This window comes from Heterodontus francisci, chromosome 7 (assembly GCF_036365525.1).
Source record: "Heterodontus francisci isolate sHetFra1 chromosome 7, sHetFra1.hap1, whole genome shotgun sequence".
Taxonomy (NCBI): domain Eukaryota; kingdom Metazoa; phylum Chordata; class Chondrichthyes; order Heterodontiformes; family Heterodontidae; genus Heterodontus; species Heterodontus francisci.
In genome coordinates, this window is record NC_090377.1 from 71497324 (window position 1) to 71520059 (window position 22736).

Genomic DNA, 22736 nt, shown 5'->3' on the forward strand with positions numbered 1-22736 from the left:
TATGTGGTGTAGCAACATCCACAGTGCTTTAAGTGAGGGCGTTCCAGGATTTTGATCCAGCGACAGTGAAGAAGCGGCGACATATTTCCAAGTCAGGATGGTGTGTCTTGGAGGGGAACTTGCAGGTGGTGGTGTTCCCATGCGCCTGCTGCCCTTGTTCTTCCAGGTGGTAGAGGTCGCGAGTTTAGAAGGTACTGTCGAAGGAAGGCGCCTTCGCGAGTGCATCATGTAGCTTGCACATTGATTTTCTATTTAAAACATTGTGGAACTTTTATTTTACATCAGTCTATCATGGATTTTTGATATGTTTTACAATAAATTTGATTCCATCCAATACCAGATGTTATGACAGTGCTTCTATATTTTTTAAGGTTTTTTTTTTGAGGACTCATGTATTTTAAAATTATGGACATAGTTTTATTTGGGAAAACTGAAAAGGATTTTTTCACTGGGGTCATCGGAGGGTCTTTTGGACTTGGTTTGTTAACAACTCTTCCTGGAAGTCACCTGTCTGCAGATAATTACCCAGCGGGGGCGTTTTGACTCTGGGAAGATGTTTACAGAGAAGTGACAGGTCAAGATTTATAGGGGTCAGGAGGCTTGACTCTTGAGATATTGTTTTTGGTTTCGCTTCGGACAGTGTGTTGGGCTGTGAAATGTTTTGAAGGCAGTTGGAGAAAACCAGCCAAGAGAGTAGTCACCATCATCAGCCTCTTCCATCTCTTTGAGAACTTCATGAGAATCAGTGCAAGAAATAGAGAAACTGATGCTGCATTTCTCCTGGAAAGCCTGCCAAACTGATCTTCAATGTTGCCTGAAAAGAACTGTTTTAGAACTGTTCCAGTGACAGCCATCTAAGTGTATTTGGGCTGCCAAACCAAAAAGGGACAACTGACATCTTTTCATATCTTCTTTTCTTCTTCAAGAAGTATTTGGCCAAAGTATTCTTCTTTGTCTTTTTTTTTTGTAACAGAGCTCTAAAGAGAAAATCTCCATTTTTCTGTTAACCAGTGTGTGTGTGTGTGTTTGTGTGTGGAGGCGGGGTTAAGGTAAAAAGGGAACTTTCGTATTTCAATCTGCGTGTTAATGCTTTGCTTTGTTCCTTGTTAAGTCTTGTTTTATAATATACTGATAATTTTGTTCTTTATGAAAGAAACCTGGTTGGCGTATTTTATTCTGGGATAAAAATAGAGACTATGATTGACCGTATCTGTAACTGGGTAAACATTTAAATATATGTTGTGACCTGTGGAGAAGTGGAACTAGGAAAAAAAGTGCACTCCTCCTGTCTCAGTCATAACAGAGACAACTAATATTACAGGGTTTGAAGAGCATCTGAATGTTACCTAAGGGGCAAACAGTTTGATCTGTCAAAATCAGATCTGAAATTTGCTAATGACACAATTGAACAGAATATCCAACAGTAATTAAGTAAATGCTGAATGAAAGTAGTAAAACACTAGCATTTACAAAAAGGTGTTAAATAATTGAGCTGCAGATAAAGCACACAGATCTTCAAATAATTGAAGCACGTCTGAAAAAGGAACAGTGAAAGTAGAAGCTTGCAACAGGAAGACCAATGAAATAAGTTAACTAATGACAGCTATGAGAGAACACCGACAGCTGTAAAGGTTAACGGCAAGATGAATCTCTACATTTCTGATATTGCTCTACAACTTGCCTTGTGGAGCAGAAACAATTCTTTAAGTGACGGGGACAAGGTTTGAAACTCAAAAATCCACTGCGTGCCATGTAAGAAATTTACAGTGAAACAGAATGAATTTGCATCTAAGGAGACACTTGACAGAAGGAACTTGTGAAGTTATTACAAAAAAGATAAAAGTGAAATACAAGGTGTCAAAGTATCTAAACAATGCTTCTGTTCACCCACTGCAAACAGATAAACCTGTCCTTCACATACCAGTAACAAATCTGCTCATATAATGTCCTGTAGTTGAATAAATAATTCTTTGATCAACTTAGATAAAGAGAAGTTTATAATTCACTGTACTTGCGTAAAACTTAGTAACCTTTACAGGCCTATTAATGGTTGCTGACCTTTCAGTGGCACTAGTCCTCAGCAAAGGACAAGAAGAATAGCTAGTCTTAAAAATAGCAAATGCTGGTACACTATGTGACTGGCCAGTCTTGGGGCTGAATTTAGTCCGAACAGTGCGGGCTGCAGCGGCGGCGGCACGGCAGCCAACCACGATCACAAGGTGGCCAACCAATTAAAAAACGGGAGGCATGGGACTTGTGCAATGAAGTAGCGGAGGCAGGAAATGAGGTGCTGATGGCAGTGTCGGCTGACTCAATGGCAGGTGCTGGTGCCATATTTAAAGGGCTGCCAGCCCTGCATTCACTGCTACCTGGTTTAACGATCTTCATGAGTTCCCTGAAGAACCTTGCATGATCCCTCTGCAGTTGTTACAGACCAGTTGCACATTAAGCGAGTGGAAGCTCTTCCAGTTGAAGGAGGTTGCTGGATGGTTTGCTTGGGCCTTGACAGCCACATGTGTGCAGCTGATGACATCTTGCACCTGTGTGCATCAGTGCAGTAGCGCACATAGTAGCCTGCCCTCCCAAAAAGGGCTTTGGTGACCACCTTGATGCACTGATGTGCCGCAGATTGCGAGATCCTACACATATCTCCAGTGGATCCCTGAAAAGATCAGGGGACACAGAAGTTTAGTGCCACAGTGACCTTCAGTGCCACTAGCACTGGGTTTCCACCAAATCCCATGAGGCTCAGCTCGTCCTGCATTTTGGCGCACAGATCAATGACAGCATCCCTGAAGAGGTGGAGTCTTCACAGACACTGCCGCTCGGGCATCTGCAGGCAGTTCAGCTTCGGCCGGTAGACCTTTTCTGGAGGGAAACTTCTTCTACGTGCAGGACACTATTGGCGTGCCCCTCTGCGCCCTTCTCCAGTGTCCCAACCCCAAGGCCGGCCCTCCTGTGGGCCCCAAGGTTGCTGATATTCCGCTGCCGGTGCCTGGACCTTCCTCCCTCTCTGCTACTCCTCCCCCTCAATAGGGGCCCCCCGATGTCAGGGTGAATAAAGCCCATGACAGGTTGCCTCTCCCTGTGTGCAAGACCTTCACAGCCAATGGCCCCCCTTCTTTCTCACAGTTGTCACCTCTAAGGAGGTGTCACTTGCCCGATAGCACCGATATTCCTCCCCCACAGTGCTTGCATCTTTGCCCCCCCTCCTCAGACCACTTCCTGATGTTCCCTCCTCCTCCACCCTCCCTGGCAATCGATGCTGTTTCACTCAATGGCTTTCCTTTGCAGCCAGAACTGAACTCCCTCCTTGTCGTCTCCTTTCACTGGGCAAAGCTCTGATGGCCCATGGTTTCCATGCGCCAGTTAAATTCAAACCGGAGAATAAAATTGATGTCAATTGGTCTCTTAACTTCTTCCCTCCGCGTGGATGTGTGAAGTCTGCCCTCCACATTGCCCGCCAACATTAAAATGCGGATCGGATGTAGGATCCGACGTCTTCCTTACCAATTTTATGCACCACCCAACCTCTGTTCCCATCTCCAAACTTCCCATAAAATCCGGCCCAGTGGTGTGAATCATTAAAAGAAATTCCTGTCATGCACTGCACTCCCCTAGCTCTAAAACATGGTGATGTTCATTGGAATTAGCAGAGAGGCTGTCTCAACTTACATTCAGGGAAATGTGCACAGGATGTTTCCAGAATGACAATGATACATTCCGGGAGCTGTAACCTTTACAAGCTTTACATTCAGTGAATAAAGTGAGTGCTTGGAGAAGATTTACGAACTTGCTTTGCGAAGATATATTTTTGACAGAAAACATAACTGTATAGGAAAGTTTAATAATTTACTTGAGAATTCTGACTTTTTTTTAAAAAAGGTCTTTCACATGTTAAAAACCTTCCTTTCAATACTATGTCACCGGATTGGGTCAAAACTGCTCACTATTCCAAGATCATTCAGAAATGCAAAAATAACTCCTGGCTTCTTTTCTCTACTACAGGTCTGATGTCCAAAATCTGGCACCCTCGGGACTGAGACCGTGTCAGATTTTCCCAGATTTTGGACACTAGACTGTCAAGATTTAGCTCCTCTAACCTCGCCTCTAAGTTCATTCCCTTATGTACTAGGGATCATCCTTGCTGCTGCTCGCTCCTTCAATGCACGAACATCCCTTCTGAAGTGTGCTAACCGGAACCGCACACAGTGCTCTGGTGGAAGTCTGACTAGTACATTATACAGCCGTAGTATAATCTCGAGAGACTTATACTATAATGTGCTGGCTATGTAATCATTTTAGCTTTAGTTAATCTCCATAAAAATAATGCTATATTTTATTATAACCATTTCCTCCACATATCAACCATTTTACACAATCTATGAAAAGTTTAAAATTAAGGATTTATCTGAGCAAATGGGTTTTGACTATTTTCGAAAAAGTCCGGTTTTCGGACAATTCCAGTTTTCAGACAGCCAGACTTTTGACGTCTAACCTGTACAAACTGTCTTGAACTCCTGTCTCCTCATCCCTCACTTCAAACAGCAAGTGTGAGGAGCTAACAGAGGTCTCTGTCACTAAGATTGAGACCACCTGACCAGCTAACTCTGCAATGTCCCTCCCATCCCCTAGCCCACTGGGCCAGGCTTTCTCTAAAGTTCCCTCCTGCCCTTGCATCATTCTCTAGTTTCTTTCCCATCTTCCCTCCTGCCCTCTCGAAACTCATCTTGTCCATGAGACCCACCTCCTAGTTCCTTGACCTTATTCCCTCTTCTTAGGCTGTCCCTCAGGATCAAGGATGACTTGCTTCCACTCTAGTCCTGTGCATTTTAATGACTATCGAGTCCAATATGCAATCCACAGACTCTACCACATATGGGGTAGGTGGTGTTTGAAGGACTGGGTAAATGAGTTACTTGGGGGCAGGGGTGGAGTGTGTGCCCAACTTCCGCTGTCAGGACTTTAGTCTCTTGAGGTGCTTGGTGCCTTCTCAAATGCTCCTTTCTCTAGTTTGGGCGGTTGTGGACCAGGAATTCCCATGAATCGGAGGGGATGTTGGATCTCTTCAGGGATGCTTTGAGATCATCAAAGCGTTTCCTCAGCTGGGAATCTCTTGCCGCGTTGCAGTTCGGAGTACAGCAATTGTTTTTGGAACCTGGTGTCAGGCATGCAAACAACATGACCCGCCCAGCAAAGCTGTTTTTGGGCAATTAGCGCCTGAATGCTGGGAATGTTGACTTGGGAGAGGATGCTCACATTGCACTGCCTATCCTACCAACAAATTAAGAAGAATTTGCACAGACAGCATTGGTGGTATTTCTCCAATGCCAGGAGATGCCTACTGTAGATTGTCCAAGTCTCCGAAGCATTTAGGAGTGCAGGGATCACTGCTGCCTGGTAAATCACGACCTTAATCCCAGGTTTGAGGTCCGAGTACACGAAAATTAATTTCTTTAGTCGGCCAAAGGCTGAGCTGGTACATTGAAAGCAATGGTGGATCTCATCATCTATATCTGTCTTCTTTGAGAGGAGATTCCCAAGATATGGAAAGTAGTCCACATTTTCCAGGGTCTCGCTGTGGATCTTGATCAACGGGAAGTGATGTTGCAATGTGGGAGTGGGTTGTAAGAGAAACTTAGTTTTCTGGGTGGTTAAAGTGAGGCCCATCCTCTTGTATGCTTCAGTGAAGGAGCAAATGATGACTTGGAGCTCAGCCTCCGAGTGAGCACAAACACAAGCATCATCCGTGTACTAAAGCTCGATGACGGAGATTGGTGTGACTTCAGTTTTGGATTGGAGGCGATGACTGAATAATTTCCCAACCGACCTGTGGAGTGCTTGCTGGAGGTAAGGTGCAGAATTGGGGCAACAAATACGAAGAGGTTTGGTGTGGTGACACAACCTTGTTTGACCACAATCTTCACTGAGATAGGGTTTGTGGTAGTCCCTTTAGTAAGGATTACAGCTTGCATGTTAAATTGTAGTAGGCAAAGGATGGTGACAAATTTTTGAGGGCAGCCATATTTGAGGACGACTTTTCATAAACCCGCATGGTTGACTGGCATCTGCTTGACTACATCAGCAGCCGAGCAAGAGATCGTAGGGATGTCCACGTCACTTGCTCCATGACTGGTGCTGACAACTGCTGGACCTATCATCGCCTAATCCAATCTACTACCTCCATCAACTTGACCCCTAAACAGTGATGGCAACAGAAACACTGCTGCAAGAAAATTAACATCAAAGGTCTAAAAAATCCCACAAAGGAAGCTCTTCTCAGCCAGTACCTCAGAGAGGTTGCATCTGCTCCCAGCCAACAGGAGCCACAGTATCAGCAGTGCCTGGTCCACTCTAAAGTCCACAATTATCAGCACCTGCAACGCAGTACTTGGCTTCTCTACCAGGAATCAGAGACTGATTTGCCAAGAATGAACAAGAGATAGAGTAGCTAAATAAGTGTAAGCGCAAAGCATTTGTAGACTGGAAGCATCACCACACTTCGAGAAAGGCAACATACCCATAGACATCTGAAGGCAGCAGTACAACGAAAAGCCCGAGGCACAAACAACAAATGGTAGGCGGAAAGAGCGCGAGAAATCCAACAGCTTGTGGACAACCACAATATACATGGGTTCTTCAGCACTGTTAAGACTGTCTATTGCCCAAACACTCTCAGGCCTACCTCGCTGAGAGCCAAGAACTGAGGAGAGCTCATCAAGGACAGAGAGGCAGTCAGCATCCACAAGAAGGGGCATTTCGAAGAGCTCCTCAACCTCTGTCTTTGACTTGAGCGTCCTCTACTCCATTCCTCAGAACATTAACTAGCTCAGTCTCAGCACTACCCAAGCCTAGTATGAAGTTAAAAAAGTCATTCATCAGCTGGAAAACAATAAGGCCTCTGGAGCAGACAGAATCACTGCCAAAATTCTAAAACACTCCTGGCGCAATTGCACAACCTCATGTCCTTCATCTGGGAGGAGGAGGGCACGATGAGGAGCTCAGGGGTGCTGTAATCATTACCATCTTCAAGAAAGGAGACAAGTCCAACTGAGGTAATTACAGGGGGGGGGGTCTCCCTGCTGTCTGCCACAGGGAAGATCATTGCAAGGATCCTCCTCAACTGCCTGTGCCCAGTGACCGAAGAGCTCCTCTGAGTCACAATGTGGATTTCACCCACTTAGAGGCACTTCAAATATGATCTTCACTGCACAACAAATCCAGAAAAAATGCAGAGCCGCACTAACCACTGTACAAGGCAATCAACTTTCCATCTTGGCTCTCATATTAACTGATATTCTAAACAGTTTTCTCTCTAAGTCTTGTCCCTCTCTCCTTGAAATCTGCTGTCACCACCTCTCCTCAAAAAAACAACCATTTCCCCACTGTCCCTGCAAACTACTGCCCCATCTCCAACTTCCCTTTTCTCCCTAAATCCCTCAATCATGTTGCCACCCTGACACAAAATGGCTCTAGTTACAAATGGCATCCTAAGCTACTGTGACAAAAGTAAACAATCCCTCCTTGTCCTTCTCAACTTGCCTGCAGCCTTTGACATGGCTGATCACACCAGACTTCTCCAATGCCTCTCCACCATCATCCAGCTGGGTGGAACTGCACTCGCCTGGTTCCATTGCTATCCATCTAATTGTAGCTAGAGAATCACCTGCAATCGTTTCTCTTCCTGTTCCCTCTGGTGTCCCCATAGATCTATCCTTTGCCCCCTCCTATTTCTGATCCATGTGCTGCCCCTTGATGACATCGTTCGACAGCATGTCAGCTTTCACATGTATGCTGATGACACGCAGCGTTACCTAACCACCACCTCTCTCGACTCCTCCACTGTGTCTAAATTATCAGACTGCTTATCTGACATTCAGTACTGGATGAGCAGAAATTTCCTTCACTTAAACACTGAGAAGATCAAATTCATTGTCCTCTACAAACTCCGTTCCCTAGCCACCAACTCCAGCCCTTTCCCTGGCAACTGTCCAAAGCTGAACCAGACGTTACGCAACCTTGGTGTTATATTTGACCCCGGATGAGCTTCCAAATATATATCTATGCCATCACTAAGAAAGCCTATTCCACCTCTGTACTATTTCCCAACTCCAACCCTGCCTCAGTTCATCTGATGCTGAAACCCTCATCCATGTGTTTGTTATCTCTAGATTTGACTATTCCAATGCATTTCCAGCTAGCTTCCCACATTCCACCCTCCACAAACTTGAGATCATTCAAAACTCTGCTGCCCGTGTCCTTACTCGCACCAAGTCCTGATCACCCATCACCCCTTGTTGACCTACACTGGCTCATGGTTAAGCAATGCCTCAATTTTAAAATTCTCATCCTTGTTTTCAAAACCTTCATGGCCTCACCCCTCTCTATCTCTGCAATCTGCTCCAGCCTCACAATCCTCCGAGATATCTGCGCTCCTCTAATTCTGGCCTCTTGCGCAGCCCCAATTTTAATCACTGTACCATTGGTGGCCGTACCTTCAGTTGTCAAAGTCCTAAGCTCTGGAATTCCCTCTCTAAACTTCTCTGTCTCCCTGTCTCTCTATTTCTCTTTCCTCCTTTACAATGCTCCTTAAAACCTACCCCTTCGACCAAACTTTTGGTCACCTGCTTGCCTTATGTGTCTCGGTGGCAAATTTTGATTTATAACACTCGCGTGAAGCGCTTTGGGATGTTTATTATGTTAAAGGCGCTATACAAATACAAGTTCCTGTTGGTGAAATTAGATGGTGGTTGAAATAAGCTTTGAGGAACTTCATTGTTTCTGCGTCACTTTTGTTAAAGATTGGTAGTTAATCGTTGATTGGCTATTCTTTGTCAGTTTTTGTTCCTGCTTGTTACATGATTGGTATGGGAGATATGTTGGGTTTTATGAAAATAACATGAGTCAATTTGATTTAAGTATGCATGCACTTACTTTTAAGTGCGGCACATTGGGGTGTGATGGATATGCACCAGACATAAGATTTTACAATATATATATATATTCAAAACTAGGTTCAGTCTTCAGATGAAATGGGATTAGAGAGTAGATAATTTGACCATTCCAATTATTCAATTAAATTCAAATCCCATTTTAAAGTCATTCATTTTGTTCTTATTTTTATAAATCTCCATGTCCATGTGCATTCAGGACGTTGCCAATGTAAACTAGTCTTGTTCTAATTACACTCTCCCACCATCTGTGGCACTACAGGAAGAGTGCAATTGCAGCATGACAAATTTACATGGACAATTTCCATTACAAATGCGGACACAAGAATTTATAATGAGAAAACTTAACCTGAAGTGTTTGTAGACATACACACATTTAATATGCCCACCAGACAACAGCAGACATCAAAAGCAATTAATTGGCAGTCAAGTGCTTTGGAATGACCTGAGAACATGAAAGATGCCATATAAATGCATGCTCTTGCTTTATAACTATTTAAGAACACAAGTCTACTAGCGATTAAGCAAACATGGGTGAAGCCAGTTTAATTGCTTTTTAGCTACACATATATCTGTAGATAACACTATGTGTGAGAATCAGTTGCCCTAGACAAATATAACACACCTCTTAGCAGCCAGTTACAAACTATCAATGGGAACAGGTTTCCAGCATATTCCCTTAGTTTAGGAAGGTGTATGACATGAGATAATACCAAGTGGGAAATGATGGCAAAAATACCTGGTCAGGTAATAAATTAAAAGATGTGACTGTAGAACCTTTTTGCAGTTTCTGCACAAAATGTTGGCTTAAAATCACTGAAATCATTCATGAGCTTATACTCAAATTTACTATAATACTTTGAAGCTAGAGCAACATAAAGGACAAATAACTCTCTTACATATACAAGTCACCACCAACCTTTTCTTTTCCAATTTCTTTCTTCGTTTCTTATCTTTCTTTCGTTTTTTGGACTCTTTCTTACGTTGTTTCTTTTTTCTTTTCTTAGAATCTTCATCTGTTTCACTTTCTGACTCAGAGGAAGAATTTGAGTCAGTAGAGCTCTCAGATTTGCTTGAAGAGGATGATGAAGATTTCTTTCTTTTCTTCTCTTCCTTTTTGGCTTGTTAAGTAAAGGTAAAATACACACATTTATTAAAATATATGTCATGGTTGGAAAATCATCTGCACCTATGATTTATCTACAAATGAACAAAGTGAATTGAATGTATTTTTCAATATTTCCCAAGTTTTGAACAAATAATGCAAACACAAAATGAAAAATAATGTGAATGATACGTGAACATAATGACTGTAAAATCTAGCATACTGCAAAACATCAGAAACACTAGTATTGCAATAGCAGTTGACACATTTTCCTTAAAACTAAATGCTATCAAGATATTATAGTCAGTAAATGTTATACAGGTACTAAAGGGATTTTATACTGTTTAGAAAGTATTATTCCTAAATAACAATGATATGGGGAGATGCATATAAAGCAGCTTTTCAGCATGTAATACAAGTTCACAGTAGTTAGTGTAAAGCCAGTATGTTTTAGGACAGCTATATCTCACGACTCCTGAGATCCTTGACTTCTATGTGCAAATCAATTTTCACACGACTGCAACATAATTTTTTTTTAATACAGTGACTGTCACTGAGTAAAAAAAAATACACCGTTGGGCAATTGCACACACAACTTTTCCATAATGGCAACTATCAATTAACCAGCTACCTAATTTATTTCACAGCTCCCATGACAGAGATGATCACAAAAGCTCTATGATCATTTCCACTACTTCAGCCAGAAAAATCAGTCTGCAAAAGCAGCAGAGAGAAAGAAAACAAAATAAGCTGTCAAAAATTGAGGCAGAAGAGGAAGCCTTTAAATAAAATTTACGAAAGAAACCTATTGCCTACTTCCACAGTGCTCTGACAGCACCCGACCCAATTTGACCTTATAAGCTAATCAGAGTTAGGCTTGGTTAGCCCTTGGATGGGAGACCAACTGTGAAAATCAGCTCATCTTCTAGCTGGTTAAACTGATGAAGTTTTATTTTAAAAATATTAAAAAGTCCCCCATTTAAAATAATATTCATGGCAAATACTTTGTGGATCATAAACATAAAAAATCTATTACAAATATATACATTTTATAGTATGAGAATTCCTCAATCACATAGAAATTAAAAATTAATATGCTCTTAAATCAAGAAAACAAGAGCTTCTTCCCCTTTCTACCTACCTATCCACACACAAACATACCTTTGGATTTCGGAATTAATTCTCCACAGTTTAAGATTCGTACTTCTGCATAAGGTTTACTATTTGCATCTGTTTTCTGGTTTTCCACATCTCTTATTAATTCTTGTCCTGAAATAACTTGACCAAAGACCACGTGTACACTAGAAAAATTAGAAGTGATTTTTATTTATAATCTTTGTGGTGTTGTAAGCAACATTTAGATAATGACAGCATTACATATTTAGAAAATATACTCACCTATCTAAATGAGGTGCAGGCTTAGTAGTTCTTTATGTTTTAATATTCACAAAAATGAATGTTCATAACATGAAATCAGAAAAGCAAAATTAGACAACATATACAGTAAAGCTACAGTAAAAATACAGAATTACAAACAAATTCAGCAGCAAAATATCTTTATGATGAACGATGAAAGCAAACTTCACAACTGCAAGTTCAACTACACAGATGGGCTTGGGGCACGTTAAAAAATTGCTTTGCAATTTTTGATGCTAATCTCTCATACATTTCTATAGACATGGGGGGGGGGGAGCAGTGCAATAATGCAGGGTAGAGAAAATATTACTGTGAAAATCTAAATTAATCTGTTTATTATTGCTTTAATATACAGAAAATACTATAATAAAAATGGGACCCATTAGTCTCAGAGACAGAGGGCTCATGTGAAGAGAAAGACAGACACAACAAGCACGTGATGGGCAAAGAGCAAGAGAGAATTCTCGATTACTGATTGATTCTTGTCTGCCCACCCACACCTGAATGAGACCATAACATAACAAGCATAAAAAACTGGTTGAAAATGTAAACCTATTCTGTATTTTCTACAGGATTATAAAAAAAACTTACATGAAGAACTGTGAACCATTAGTATCCTTTCCTCTGTTAGCCATAGACAACAGGAACTCCTTGTTGTGTTTGACTGCAAAACTTTCATCTATTTTTAATGAGGAAATGAGAGATCATTTTACAGAACTGGAGTTAACAACTTAATAGAAGAACTTTTTTTCACAATTTCCATTAACAGTATGAGCAGAGTTAACAGATACAGCATAGCGTAATCATGAAAAAATACTGTAATTACACAAAAGTAATCACCCTTTCACTTTATTATGTGGGAAGATAGGAAAATACAGCAACAAAATAGACCACTGTGGCCCATGTGGCCAATTCCAGTGAAAACACGCACCCTACGAGACTCAGTGATCAAGCATCAAATTGCATCTTATGCAGAGAGGCAAGATAGTTGTGCAGTGACAATTTGCTGCGGTGGCCCCCACGAGTATATTCAAGAAAGAGATTGATAGGTTTTTGATCTCTCAGAGAATCAAAGGATATGGGGATAGTGTGGGAAGGTAGAGATGAGGTAGATCAGCCATAATCTTATTGAATGGCAGAGCTGGCTCAAAGGGCCAAATGGCCGACTCCTGCTCCTATTTCTTATGTTCTAACAGAAAGAAATTACCTTCAAAAAAACCCCCATAGATAGATTCACCTCCACGGCCATTTCCTAAAAGAACAAAAAAGTGTTCATGAAATTCAGCAAAGTTGCTATTAGCATATACATTAGTTATAGGAAAGGCATTGCAATATTATGAAAAACACACTCTTGTTGATTAGACATGAAATACTAACAGCAGTAAAATGTAAATCTTGCTTATGGCTTTTTCTATCATTTCAAAAGAAGGAAGAACTGATGTATGCCATTTTCGGGACATTATAATTTAACCAAAAAGAAATTCCCCATAAAGGTATATTTCAGAAGCAGAGTGCACTATAAAACTCATCAACGGAGATTTATTTTTAGACGTGGGGAAGGGAAAAAGGGCAAGGGTACATACTGGCATGGAAAGCATGTAATGGGCTAAATTATGACCATATTTTTGCATACTTCACAGTTCGGACAACCACCTGGGTTAAAAATACAGGGTTTTCATAGTTGTCATGCACGAGTGTGTCAGATATCAAAGTGAATAGGCACTTGTTTTATTACTAAATAGGAGATAAAATTGTAAACTGATGATTTATTTCCACTTTCATCTCTTTCCCCCATGCATTCAACAAAGATTGGGACTGCTGTTGGTGAAGCAACGTATTATGCGACACATTTATAAAACAACAATTCCTGGTAAGTCAGGCAGTTAAGCTCATTTAAGTAGAAAGTTGCAAATTTAGATTTCATGGCTCATTAATATCAATTTGCGCCCTCACTTGCATCAGTTTTTAGATTAGCAACTAAGGAGGGAAAAACAACAACTTATGGTGACATAAATCACAGGTTAATAACGCACAGCACAGAAACAGGACATTGGCCCTACAGGTCAATGCCAGAGTTTCTGCTCCACACAAGCCTCCACTTACCTGATTAGTTAATCATAAATAACCATATACAGCTGTACAAAATCACTTAGGCCGGAAGATCATACAAGCTGAGTAGCACAGAAGGAAGGAAAGACTTTGGAAGACAAGATCAAATTTTAAGATGCACACTACAAACTACTGATTTCATACCTTCACTGAAGTCACCTCCTTGAATCATAAAATCCTTCACAACTCTGTGAAATAAGCAACCTTTATAATGTAAAGGTTTTTGAGTACTCTTTCCTACCCCCTTTTCACCTGCAATGAGATCAAAAGGGTACTATCACTGATAACACGTGTACAGATTACCAATAATACTTACAATGCATCAAACAGCAGTGTAATCTCTTAAGAATGCACTTCTGTACAAATTAAAACAGACATCCTGCCAATATTGATCTGTGGACTGTTTCTAAGAATTGCGCAAAAAAGCACAGAGACAGAAAGTAAATTAACACCAGTCCATCGCCCATAGCATGACAAATAGGGAGTTAAGAACTTGTATTTATATAGTGGCTTTCAGGACCTCAGGATATCCCAAAACGATTTACACCCAATTAAGTACTTTGGAAATGTAATCACTCACTGCTGTAAATGCAGCAAACAGCGCAGTTTCCATGCAGCGAGGTCCCATTAATAGATATGTGATAAGACTAAATAATCTGATTTAACAATCTATGGTCATCCTCCCTTTCCTCTTCAAACTCCTTGAATGTTTCGTCACCTCCCAAATTTTTGACCATCTTTCCTGCAACTCAATGTTTGAACCCCTATCAGGTTTCCACCCCTCCCACTGCAATGGCCCTTATCAAAGTCACAAGTAACATCCGATAACCATGACCATGGTAAACTATCACTATCACTCTTAATTCATGTCAACCAGACTGTAACCAGTGACACAGTTCACCACACCACCCATCTCCAAAGCCTCTCTCCATTATCCAGCTGGGTGGGACTGCCTTCATCTGGTTGCGTTCTTATCTATCTATTTGTAGCCAGGGAAGCACCTGTAATGGCTTCTCTCCCTGCTCCCGCATCATTACCTCTGGAGTCCTCCAAGGATCTACTCTTGGTCCCTTCTTATTTCTCATCCAGATGCTGACCCTCAGCGACATCCTCCGAAAACATCAGGTTCCACAAGCATGGTAACGACATCCAGCTCTACCTCACTACCACCTCTATCAACTGCATCACAGTCTCTGATTTGTTACACTACTTGTTTGACATCCAGTATTGGCTGAACAGAAATTTCTTATAATTAAATTTTCAGAAGCCAATGTCTTCAATTCCCACCACAAACTCTGTTCCTTAGCCACCGACTCCAATCCTCTCCCTGACCACAGTCTGAGGCTAAACCAGACCACTTAAAATCCTAGCATCCTATTCGACTCCGAGCTGAGTTTTCAACCCCATATCCTCTGCATCACTAAGACCACCTACTTCCACTTCTGTGGTCATTGATGGACTGGCAGCCAATTTAAAAATTCTCCTTCTTGTTTTCAAATACCTACATGGCTTTGCCCCTATCTCTGTAATTTCCTCCAGCCCTAAAACCCTCCAAGATCTCTGTGCTCCTCCAACTTTGGCCTCTTGTGTATCCCTGGTTTTCGCTGCTCATTGGCAGCCATGTGTTCAGCTGCCTAGATCCCAAGATCTGGAATTTCCTACCTAAATCTCTCTCTCCTCTTTTAAGGTGCTCCTTCAATCCCATCTCTTTCAACAATGTTTTGGTCGCTTGTTCTAATATCGCCTTATATGGCTTGGTGTCAAATTTTGTTTGATTATGCTTCCAAGAAGTGCCTTGAGTCATTTTACTACATTAAAGGTGCTACATAAATGAAAGTTGCTGCTAGTGTAGGTTGAGGAATAAATATTGGCCAGGACACCAGGAAGAACTTCCTGTTCTTCTCAGAAATAGTGCAATGGGTTCTTTCATATCCATTTGAAAGGTTGAATGTCCCATCTGAAAGATGGAATACTTTCTGACTCAGAGGCAAGGGTGCTACCAACTGGGCGATGGTTAAAAGAGCAAGTGTAGTCTTCAGATGAAGTGGGGTTTCTCTGCAATACAGGCTAAAAAGCTGGGCGATAGAAAACAGGGGTTGATACCATACCACCATTGGTATGAGGGTGTAATTACAGCACAAGAAGTTTACACAGGTAGTTTCCATTCTAAACGTGAACATAGGAATTTATAATGGAAAAAAGTTGAGGGGTATGACAAAAATTTTACAACAGGCAATAAGCTTTTGTAGATGGAAAATGAGCTTAGTAATATATTCTATATAGGTTGACTTTATCTCTAGTTACTTAATCCTCTAAGATAAATATCATGCTTTATTTATCAACCTTCAATAGAATTGTAATGACAGCCACTCCAATAAAATGTAACAATCTTAAATTGTGGTTTTTCAAAAGCAAGATCATGCCACGCAATGGTATTTAGGAACATTTTAATGTAATCAAAAGCAGTGTCTTAAAAAAAAAATCTAATAAAACCAAAGATCCTTCTTGGTTCTGCATCGAAGTACCATCAGCACTATTCTGCAACTAACCTGTACAGAGGCAGCGGAAGTTCTCACAAGTCTTTGGACACACGTCTGAAAACAATTCAAAGACAACTCTGCCCACTGTAAAGAAAACATATGAATCAATTATATCTAAGAGTCCTAAAAAAGACTATTGTTACTTTAACGTCACACTACATTCATTTAGTTACTAATTTTATCGGTAATACGCAAAACTATATTGAGATACACGCAAGTCATAGTGACAATTTCATTCAAGATAGGCCATTTGTCAGGAATGAAAAATTCACAAAGGTTCTTCTGAAGCTAGTTAATGCATGTTGCTGAGAATGAATAAAGGGAGCTTTCCTCTTCATCTGATCCATACTATATCTAACCTGAGATTGCTTGATGCTGACACAAAACATTCCATTCCTCCGAGCCAATATCTGTCTCCATGATGGAAGCACATGTTCAACACTCTTATTTCCAAAACATAAAATTTTTTTATAAGATATTGGAATTCACCTATTTTCCCTGTATTTCCAGGATGGTTTTGCCATCCTTACACACATCTTGTAAATCAATGCTTATAAAGTTTTAAAAATGTTAAAATATTCTGTTCACATTTCCAGTAAATATACGCATTCTGTCAAATCACACAACTTAAACTTGCAACAAAGTTCCAACTTAACAGCAGATTTTTAAAGAACAACGTCAGTAAAGTACTTGTGATTACAATACAACAAAATAAACTCAAAGTTTAACCTGGACCCATGGTAATTTCAGTACATCAAGAGTCTGTGTGTTCATGCAAGTAATGTAATTGTTATAATGCTTTTCCCTTACCAAGCAGATTATTGACAGTTATGTCAAAAAAACATCGAGGACGCTGTGTTTTCACCCCCATGCTTTCCACGAGCTGTAGTTACTGCAGAAGAAACAGATGCCATAATCATTAAAATGTTCAGCACAAAGGATTTGTTCACATAGCAAACTTATCAACAAGGTCATTCTTCTTTGAATCTAATTATTTAATAATTTGAGCCAATAGTCATATGAAATTTAGCTGTTTGAACAGCAACGGGGTAGGCGGGAATGTGGAGTTGAGGTTACATTCAGACCAGCCATGATCTTGTTGAATGGCAGAACAGACTCAAGGGGCCGAGTGGCCTACTCCTGCTCCTAATTAATTCATATGTATGCTTGTACCACCAAATTTGGTCAAGGGTCAGAAATGGAGCTAGTTTATGTTAGGGGGGGTTACATTTTTTGCTTGCAGGCAAGCAGAAAATACTCCTATAGCCAAAGACGGCAGTTTTCTGAAGCAGAGGAACTCTTATGTGCAATCTGAATAACTGAACTCCTATGCTGACAAGGACACCCACTCTAGAATCCTCGCATGGTCTAAAATTAATTTTTGTGGGTAAAATAATCTCAAACTCAATCATGATATTAAATGATAAAACTGGAAATCAGTGTGACAATATCATTGAGGCAAACCATATTTTTTGGACATGACTTAACATATTTTTGGTATGTATGCTTCTTTGAAACCTACTGCTTGTCCTCCCCATAAATTCTAACTAGCCTGCTGTTTCAGCTTCTATTTCAGATTTTTAGCTACTATAGCATTTTGCTTTTCAATAATTTTTTTGGTATTACATTTTAGATACTGAGACTCCATAGCATAACACCAATAAAATAGCTGAAAACAGAACTAGTTTTTAAAATGTCCTTTTGGACAAGAATGTTTAAAAGAGAGGTGTGATCTGGACAAAGATTCAACTAAAATTCTCTGCACAGTACTGCTCAACATAAATACACCAGTAAAGAAGGGGTTGAAGAATGCCCCAGAGACTGAAATAAGGCTGGAAGTTAGTCGCCCTGTCTCGTCTTCCCATTTTAAATTACTCAATTGCTGGAAGAAAAAAGACAGTTAACAAATAGAAACATACTAAAATATCCCTTTTCGTTTGCCTTTTTAGAAAGTTAAGCATTAAATGGTAATTTAATTTTTAGCTGAATAAAAATTGAAGATAATTTAAAAAGGCGATCCATGGTGCAGTGAACTGTACATGTGCCTCTTTAGCCTGATGAAATTAAAGTTGCTGCTGTCTTCAAGGATCAATGAAATACATTTTTGTAGTCCTAATATAGTTTCGACTGAGCACAGGTCTACAGCACAAAACACCCTCATATCTAGCAACAATTGGCAAGCTTCTCCAAAAAAAAAGGTGGTGCCATATGAAATGGATCAAAACACCGTGCTATGTTGGGTCCCGTTTGAAAATCATGGCGTTCCTCACTGATATTGTCCATGTGTACGCTCAGTTTGGGATTCATGCATATTGTTTGGACAGGAGCTTCACTGTGTGTCTATTGATGCAGTTATGCTTTGTGCTTATTTACCCTCAGGTTATTTGTCTCCATTCCTTGGTTTGAGATGAGATGATGAGGAGAAATGTCTTCACCCAGCCAGTGGTGAGCATGTGGAATTCGCTACCAAAGAAAGCAGTTGAGGCCAAAACATTGTATGCTTTCAAGGAGTTAGATATAGCTCTTGGGTCTAATGGGATCAAAGGGTATGGGGCGAAAACGGGAACAGGTTACTGAGTTGGATGATCAGCCATGATCATAATGAATGGTGGAGCAGGCTCAAAGGACCGAATGGCCTACTCCTATTTTCTATGTTTCTACGTCATGAGCAGGGCCCTACCAAATTCATGGTCAAATTTTACAAATTTCAGGGTCACAACATTTTAAGAATTGTGAATTTCACAATCTCATGTATTTAAATCATAAATTTCAGTGTCACATCAAACCATGAAAATGATCTATTTAAAACAAAAAAGACAAAGGAGGTTTCTGGTTTCAAATGGCATTTATTGTATACCCAAAAACTATTGTAAAAACCTGACTATAAACAGGTCACATTCGCCACTCACTGAAGTCAGTCAGTGGTTGGATGTGAGCATGGAGCAACCTACAACTGTCGCTTTCTTCATTCCTTGTCTCTGCACTGTGAACACCTGTCCATATTTAGACACAGCTCTCTCCACGTCCACAGAGTTTGTTGAAATTGTCAGACAGCACTGTGCTAGCCTTGCAAGGTGGGGGATTCTGCATTCCAGAGAGTTCTAAAACTGCAGCAGGCAAATCTGCTTCTTTTGTAATGCTTTTATAAACAGGAATCTTCAGCCTACAGTTCTGGTCAAAGCCAGGAATCGCACCAAACTAGATTAAATTCACCTTTAACAGGTGCATTTATGCAGGTTCAAAAACATGCACAGCTTTCAAGAATGCCGCAGAAGGTTGTTGAAACCTCAGCCGCTTTTTCTTCCCATAGCAGTAATATTGTTTAGGCTTCTTCGGCATGCAAGAAAACACCTGTTGAGCAGAGGCATTTAATTCAGCATCATCAGAGTGTTGTTCATTTGACTGTGCTTCAGGCCAGAACAGTACATCTATTACTTTATTGTAAGCTTTGTGGATTATGACATGTCCAGATTCAACCCAAGTGATTAAATCCATCAGTCCGGTAGCATTCTTGGCAACAAAATGAACTTCCTCTTTCAGAACAGCATCATTTAGAAGGGTTACAACGTCTGTTAAAACCTGTGTTTTGGTGTCAGTGTGAGCTCTTTTGAGAGGAAGTCTGAGCAGTATTTTAGGTGAGCTGCCTGATACTTTACTGCCCAAAGCCAAGAATTCCAACGCCATTTCAGCCTCATTTGCAATGTGTTGCCTGTATCGAAGCTTGCGGCTAGGACAGTGTTTGAAGATCGTTTTAATGTAGCTGACCAGTTTGTCGACATCAAACTTGCTTTTCCATAGCTCACTGACAACAGAAATTATATGTGCAATACATGCAATATGGACAGCATTAGGCATCATAACTTTAAGCACAGATTTGAAAGATTTTGTCATGTAAGTTGCATTGTCACTAATGAAAACAGACACTTTGTTGAAATCCGTACCATATTTTGAAACTGTTTTGATTACCGCTTGGGAAATTGTGGTATAATTAACAGCTTCTAAGTGGATGCAGTCTGCGAGCACTGTTCTCAGCTTTCCTAACTGTACATCTTCAGCCTTACCAGACATAAAATGAAACCAAACATGCAGCATATTGTTGTCTTGTTAATCACAAATAATTGCAAAAGACTTTCATGCCTTAATCTGAGACTTCATCTCCTTACAATGTGTAGCAAAAACCTTTGCACTTGGCAAGCAGCCACCATTTTGCACATTACGTTGAATGAATACATGTAGCTTTGGGTGATCAAATTTTTCCGATGGTATGTTGGCCCTTGAAAAAGGATCCATAAGTTCCATTGTAACCAACTGATGACTTTCAGATCTCTCTGGCAACTTCTTAAAAAAAGATGAAATCGGTGCTTTTTTTTTTGCACTTCGTTTTCTAGCAGCGCGGTGTCGGATGCTCTCTTTCTGCTGCAATGGCTTTCGGGCTGTAAGTGGTTCTGAACCATTGCCTGCCATGTGTGATCCAATGAGACATTGCATACAAAACAGTATTCATGATCAGCATGCAGAATTTGGCTTCCAAATTCTTTCACTCAATGTGCTGCAGTAATGGCTGTGGTCGTTTTTGATTTGCTAATTCTGGCATTCTCACTAGGCTGCTAATAGTTGAGGCGGTTTCTCTCAAAACTGCTCCAGATGTCCGCTTTCATCTACCAATCAGCAAGTTGAGCCTTGCATCAATCACTAAAATGCGTGCTGTTTGCAACATGCCCAGCAATCAGCAAGGTGAGCCTTGTATCAATGAATAAAACACACAAAGTTCGCAAAATGGCCAATTTCATGGAGGACCCGTGATTTCATGGTCCATGATGCATTTTTCACAGCCGTGAATTTGGTAGGGCCCTAGTCAGACAAACCGATCAAAATTTGTAATTGTATCAAGTTAAGGCAATTCATAATTTCTATTAGTGAAGTTGGCTTTTAACTCCTTATGTACCATGACAGAATTAAAGATGACAATACCAATGCTAAATCATAGACAAAAAAAAAAATCGCTTCCTTCTTGAACACATAATAAGCTAAAAATAATTATTTTAATTCGGAACTGCAAACATAGCACTGTGCATGAACTAGACAATTACTATATTTTTGTTTACATGAAATTAATGTGCAAAGAAAAGGACTCAAGATTTTACCTATACAAGACTTGCTCGGTCATCATCCTGCAACAATGCTATATTTTAGTCAGAAAATGAACAAATGCACTGCAAGCATTGATACTAGTCTATGACTTAGGGTTGCAACTGGCACTGAGCAAAGTGCACATAGTATTTTTCTTCCGAGCAAACTTTCATCTTCATCCTTATAGCTATAAGAATTGCTACATCACAACTTACATTTCTGTAGCCAGTGCTCATCCTCACCACCACCACCACCCCCACCCCACATAACAAAGAGAACTTCTCAGAACACTCAATATGTGGAGAAATACGGTCACTAAATTATTCTGACTTGAGGACAGTTTGGATTAATCTATACTGGTAACTGCACTAGTCCAATGTTTCCCAAAACATGAATTGGGATGTGGCTACTTGCAACTCTGCTCAGTAAATGAGTAACAAGACACCATTGTTGGACACGAGATTTCATTAATCAATATTCATACAGTGCATGCATGTATACTTTTACTTTTTTCTGTATTTGTTGTTAAAATGGTAAGATGAAAAGCAGAGCGTGCATGCATTAGTGATTGTTGTGAGTTCTTACTAAATGGTGGTAGATGTCTATTAAGTAAATATAGACATGAAGTACATTTACCTCTAGTGTGTGAATAGATGCAAGGCCTTGTCTAGAAAGAAACAGCTTAGATTTATACAGCACTTTTCATGACCTCAGGACATCCCAAAGTGCTTTACAGCCAATTAAGTACTTTTGAAGTGCAGTCATTGTAGTAATGTAGGAAATGCAGCAGCCAATTTACGCCTAGCAAGCTTCCACAAACAGCAATGTGATCATGACCAGATAATCTGTTTTTATGATGTTGATTCACAGATAAATAATGGCCAAAACACTGGGGATAACTTTCCTCTTCTTCAAAATAGTACCAAGGGATCTTTTACATTCAGCTTTAGAGAGTAGACGGGGCTTCGGTTTAATGTCTCCTCTGAAAGGTAGCACCTCTAATAATAATAGCACTGGAGTGCCAGCCTAGGCTTTTGTGCTCAAGTCTCTAGAGTGGGACTTGAACCATAACCTTCTGACTCAGAGGTGAGAGCGCTACCAACCAAGCCACAGCTGACACATTAAACAGCTGACACTAAAATTAGTGCATGTAACTAAAACCATGGCTAATCAGTAGTTTCTACTGGACAACACTACTTTAGCCCATTCACCATCATGAAATTCTACACTTCCTTTCTGATAACATAAATGTATATTTAGCTTTACAGTAATATTTTCTTCAATAAGAATTTTTTATGAATAAATTATTTGGGCAAAAGAAATTCAATAAAAATTGTAAAAGAAAATACACTCAATAGGCAAACCTTTTAGTAAGTACATAAGCCCAGCAACTTTGGAGCAAAAATAATTTCACCATATACCAAAGTGAATCACGAGTAAATAAGAGGAATAATGAAGCGTTAATAGATATTTCTGGCACAATGC

General features: G+C 40.2%; 1 protein-coding gene across 3 annotated transcripts in view; it reads right to left on the reverse strand.

The window, feature by feature from the left end:
• Nucleotides 1–22736, reverse strand: part of ppig (peptidylprolyl isomerase G (cyclophilin G)) — a 48058-nt gene that overhangs the window by 16619 nt on the left and 8703 nt on the right. For all 3 annotated transcript variants that reach the window (XM_068035392.1, XM_068035391.1, XM_068035390.1), the window contains exons 2-9: nt 16932–17013; nt 16131–16205; nt 13726–13833; nt 12680–12724; nt 12064–12151; nt 11455–11484; nt 11218–11357; nt 9871–10072 (exon numbers count right to left, since the gene is read on the reverse strand). In XM_068035392.1, coding sequence (XP_067891493.1) covers nt 9871–10072; nt 11218–11357; nt 11455–11484; nt 12064–12151; nt 12680–12724; nt 13726–13833; nt 16131–16205; nt 16932–16992 — 749 coding nt within the window. In that variant the 5' untranslated portion in view covers nt 16993–17013. The remainder of the gene's footprint in view (nt 1–9870; nt 10073–11217; nt 11358–11454; nt 11485–12063; nt 12152–12679; nt 12725–13725; nt 13834–16130; nt 16206–16931; nt 17014–22736) is intronic.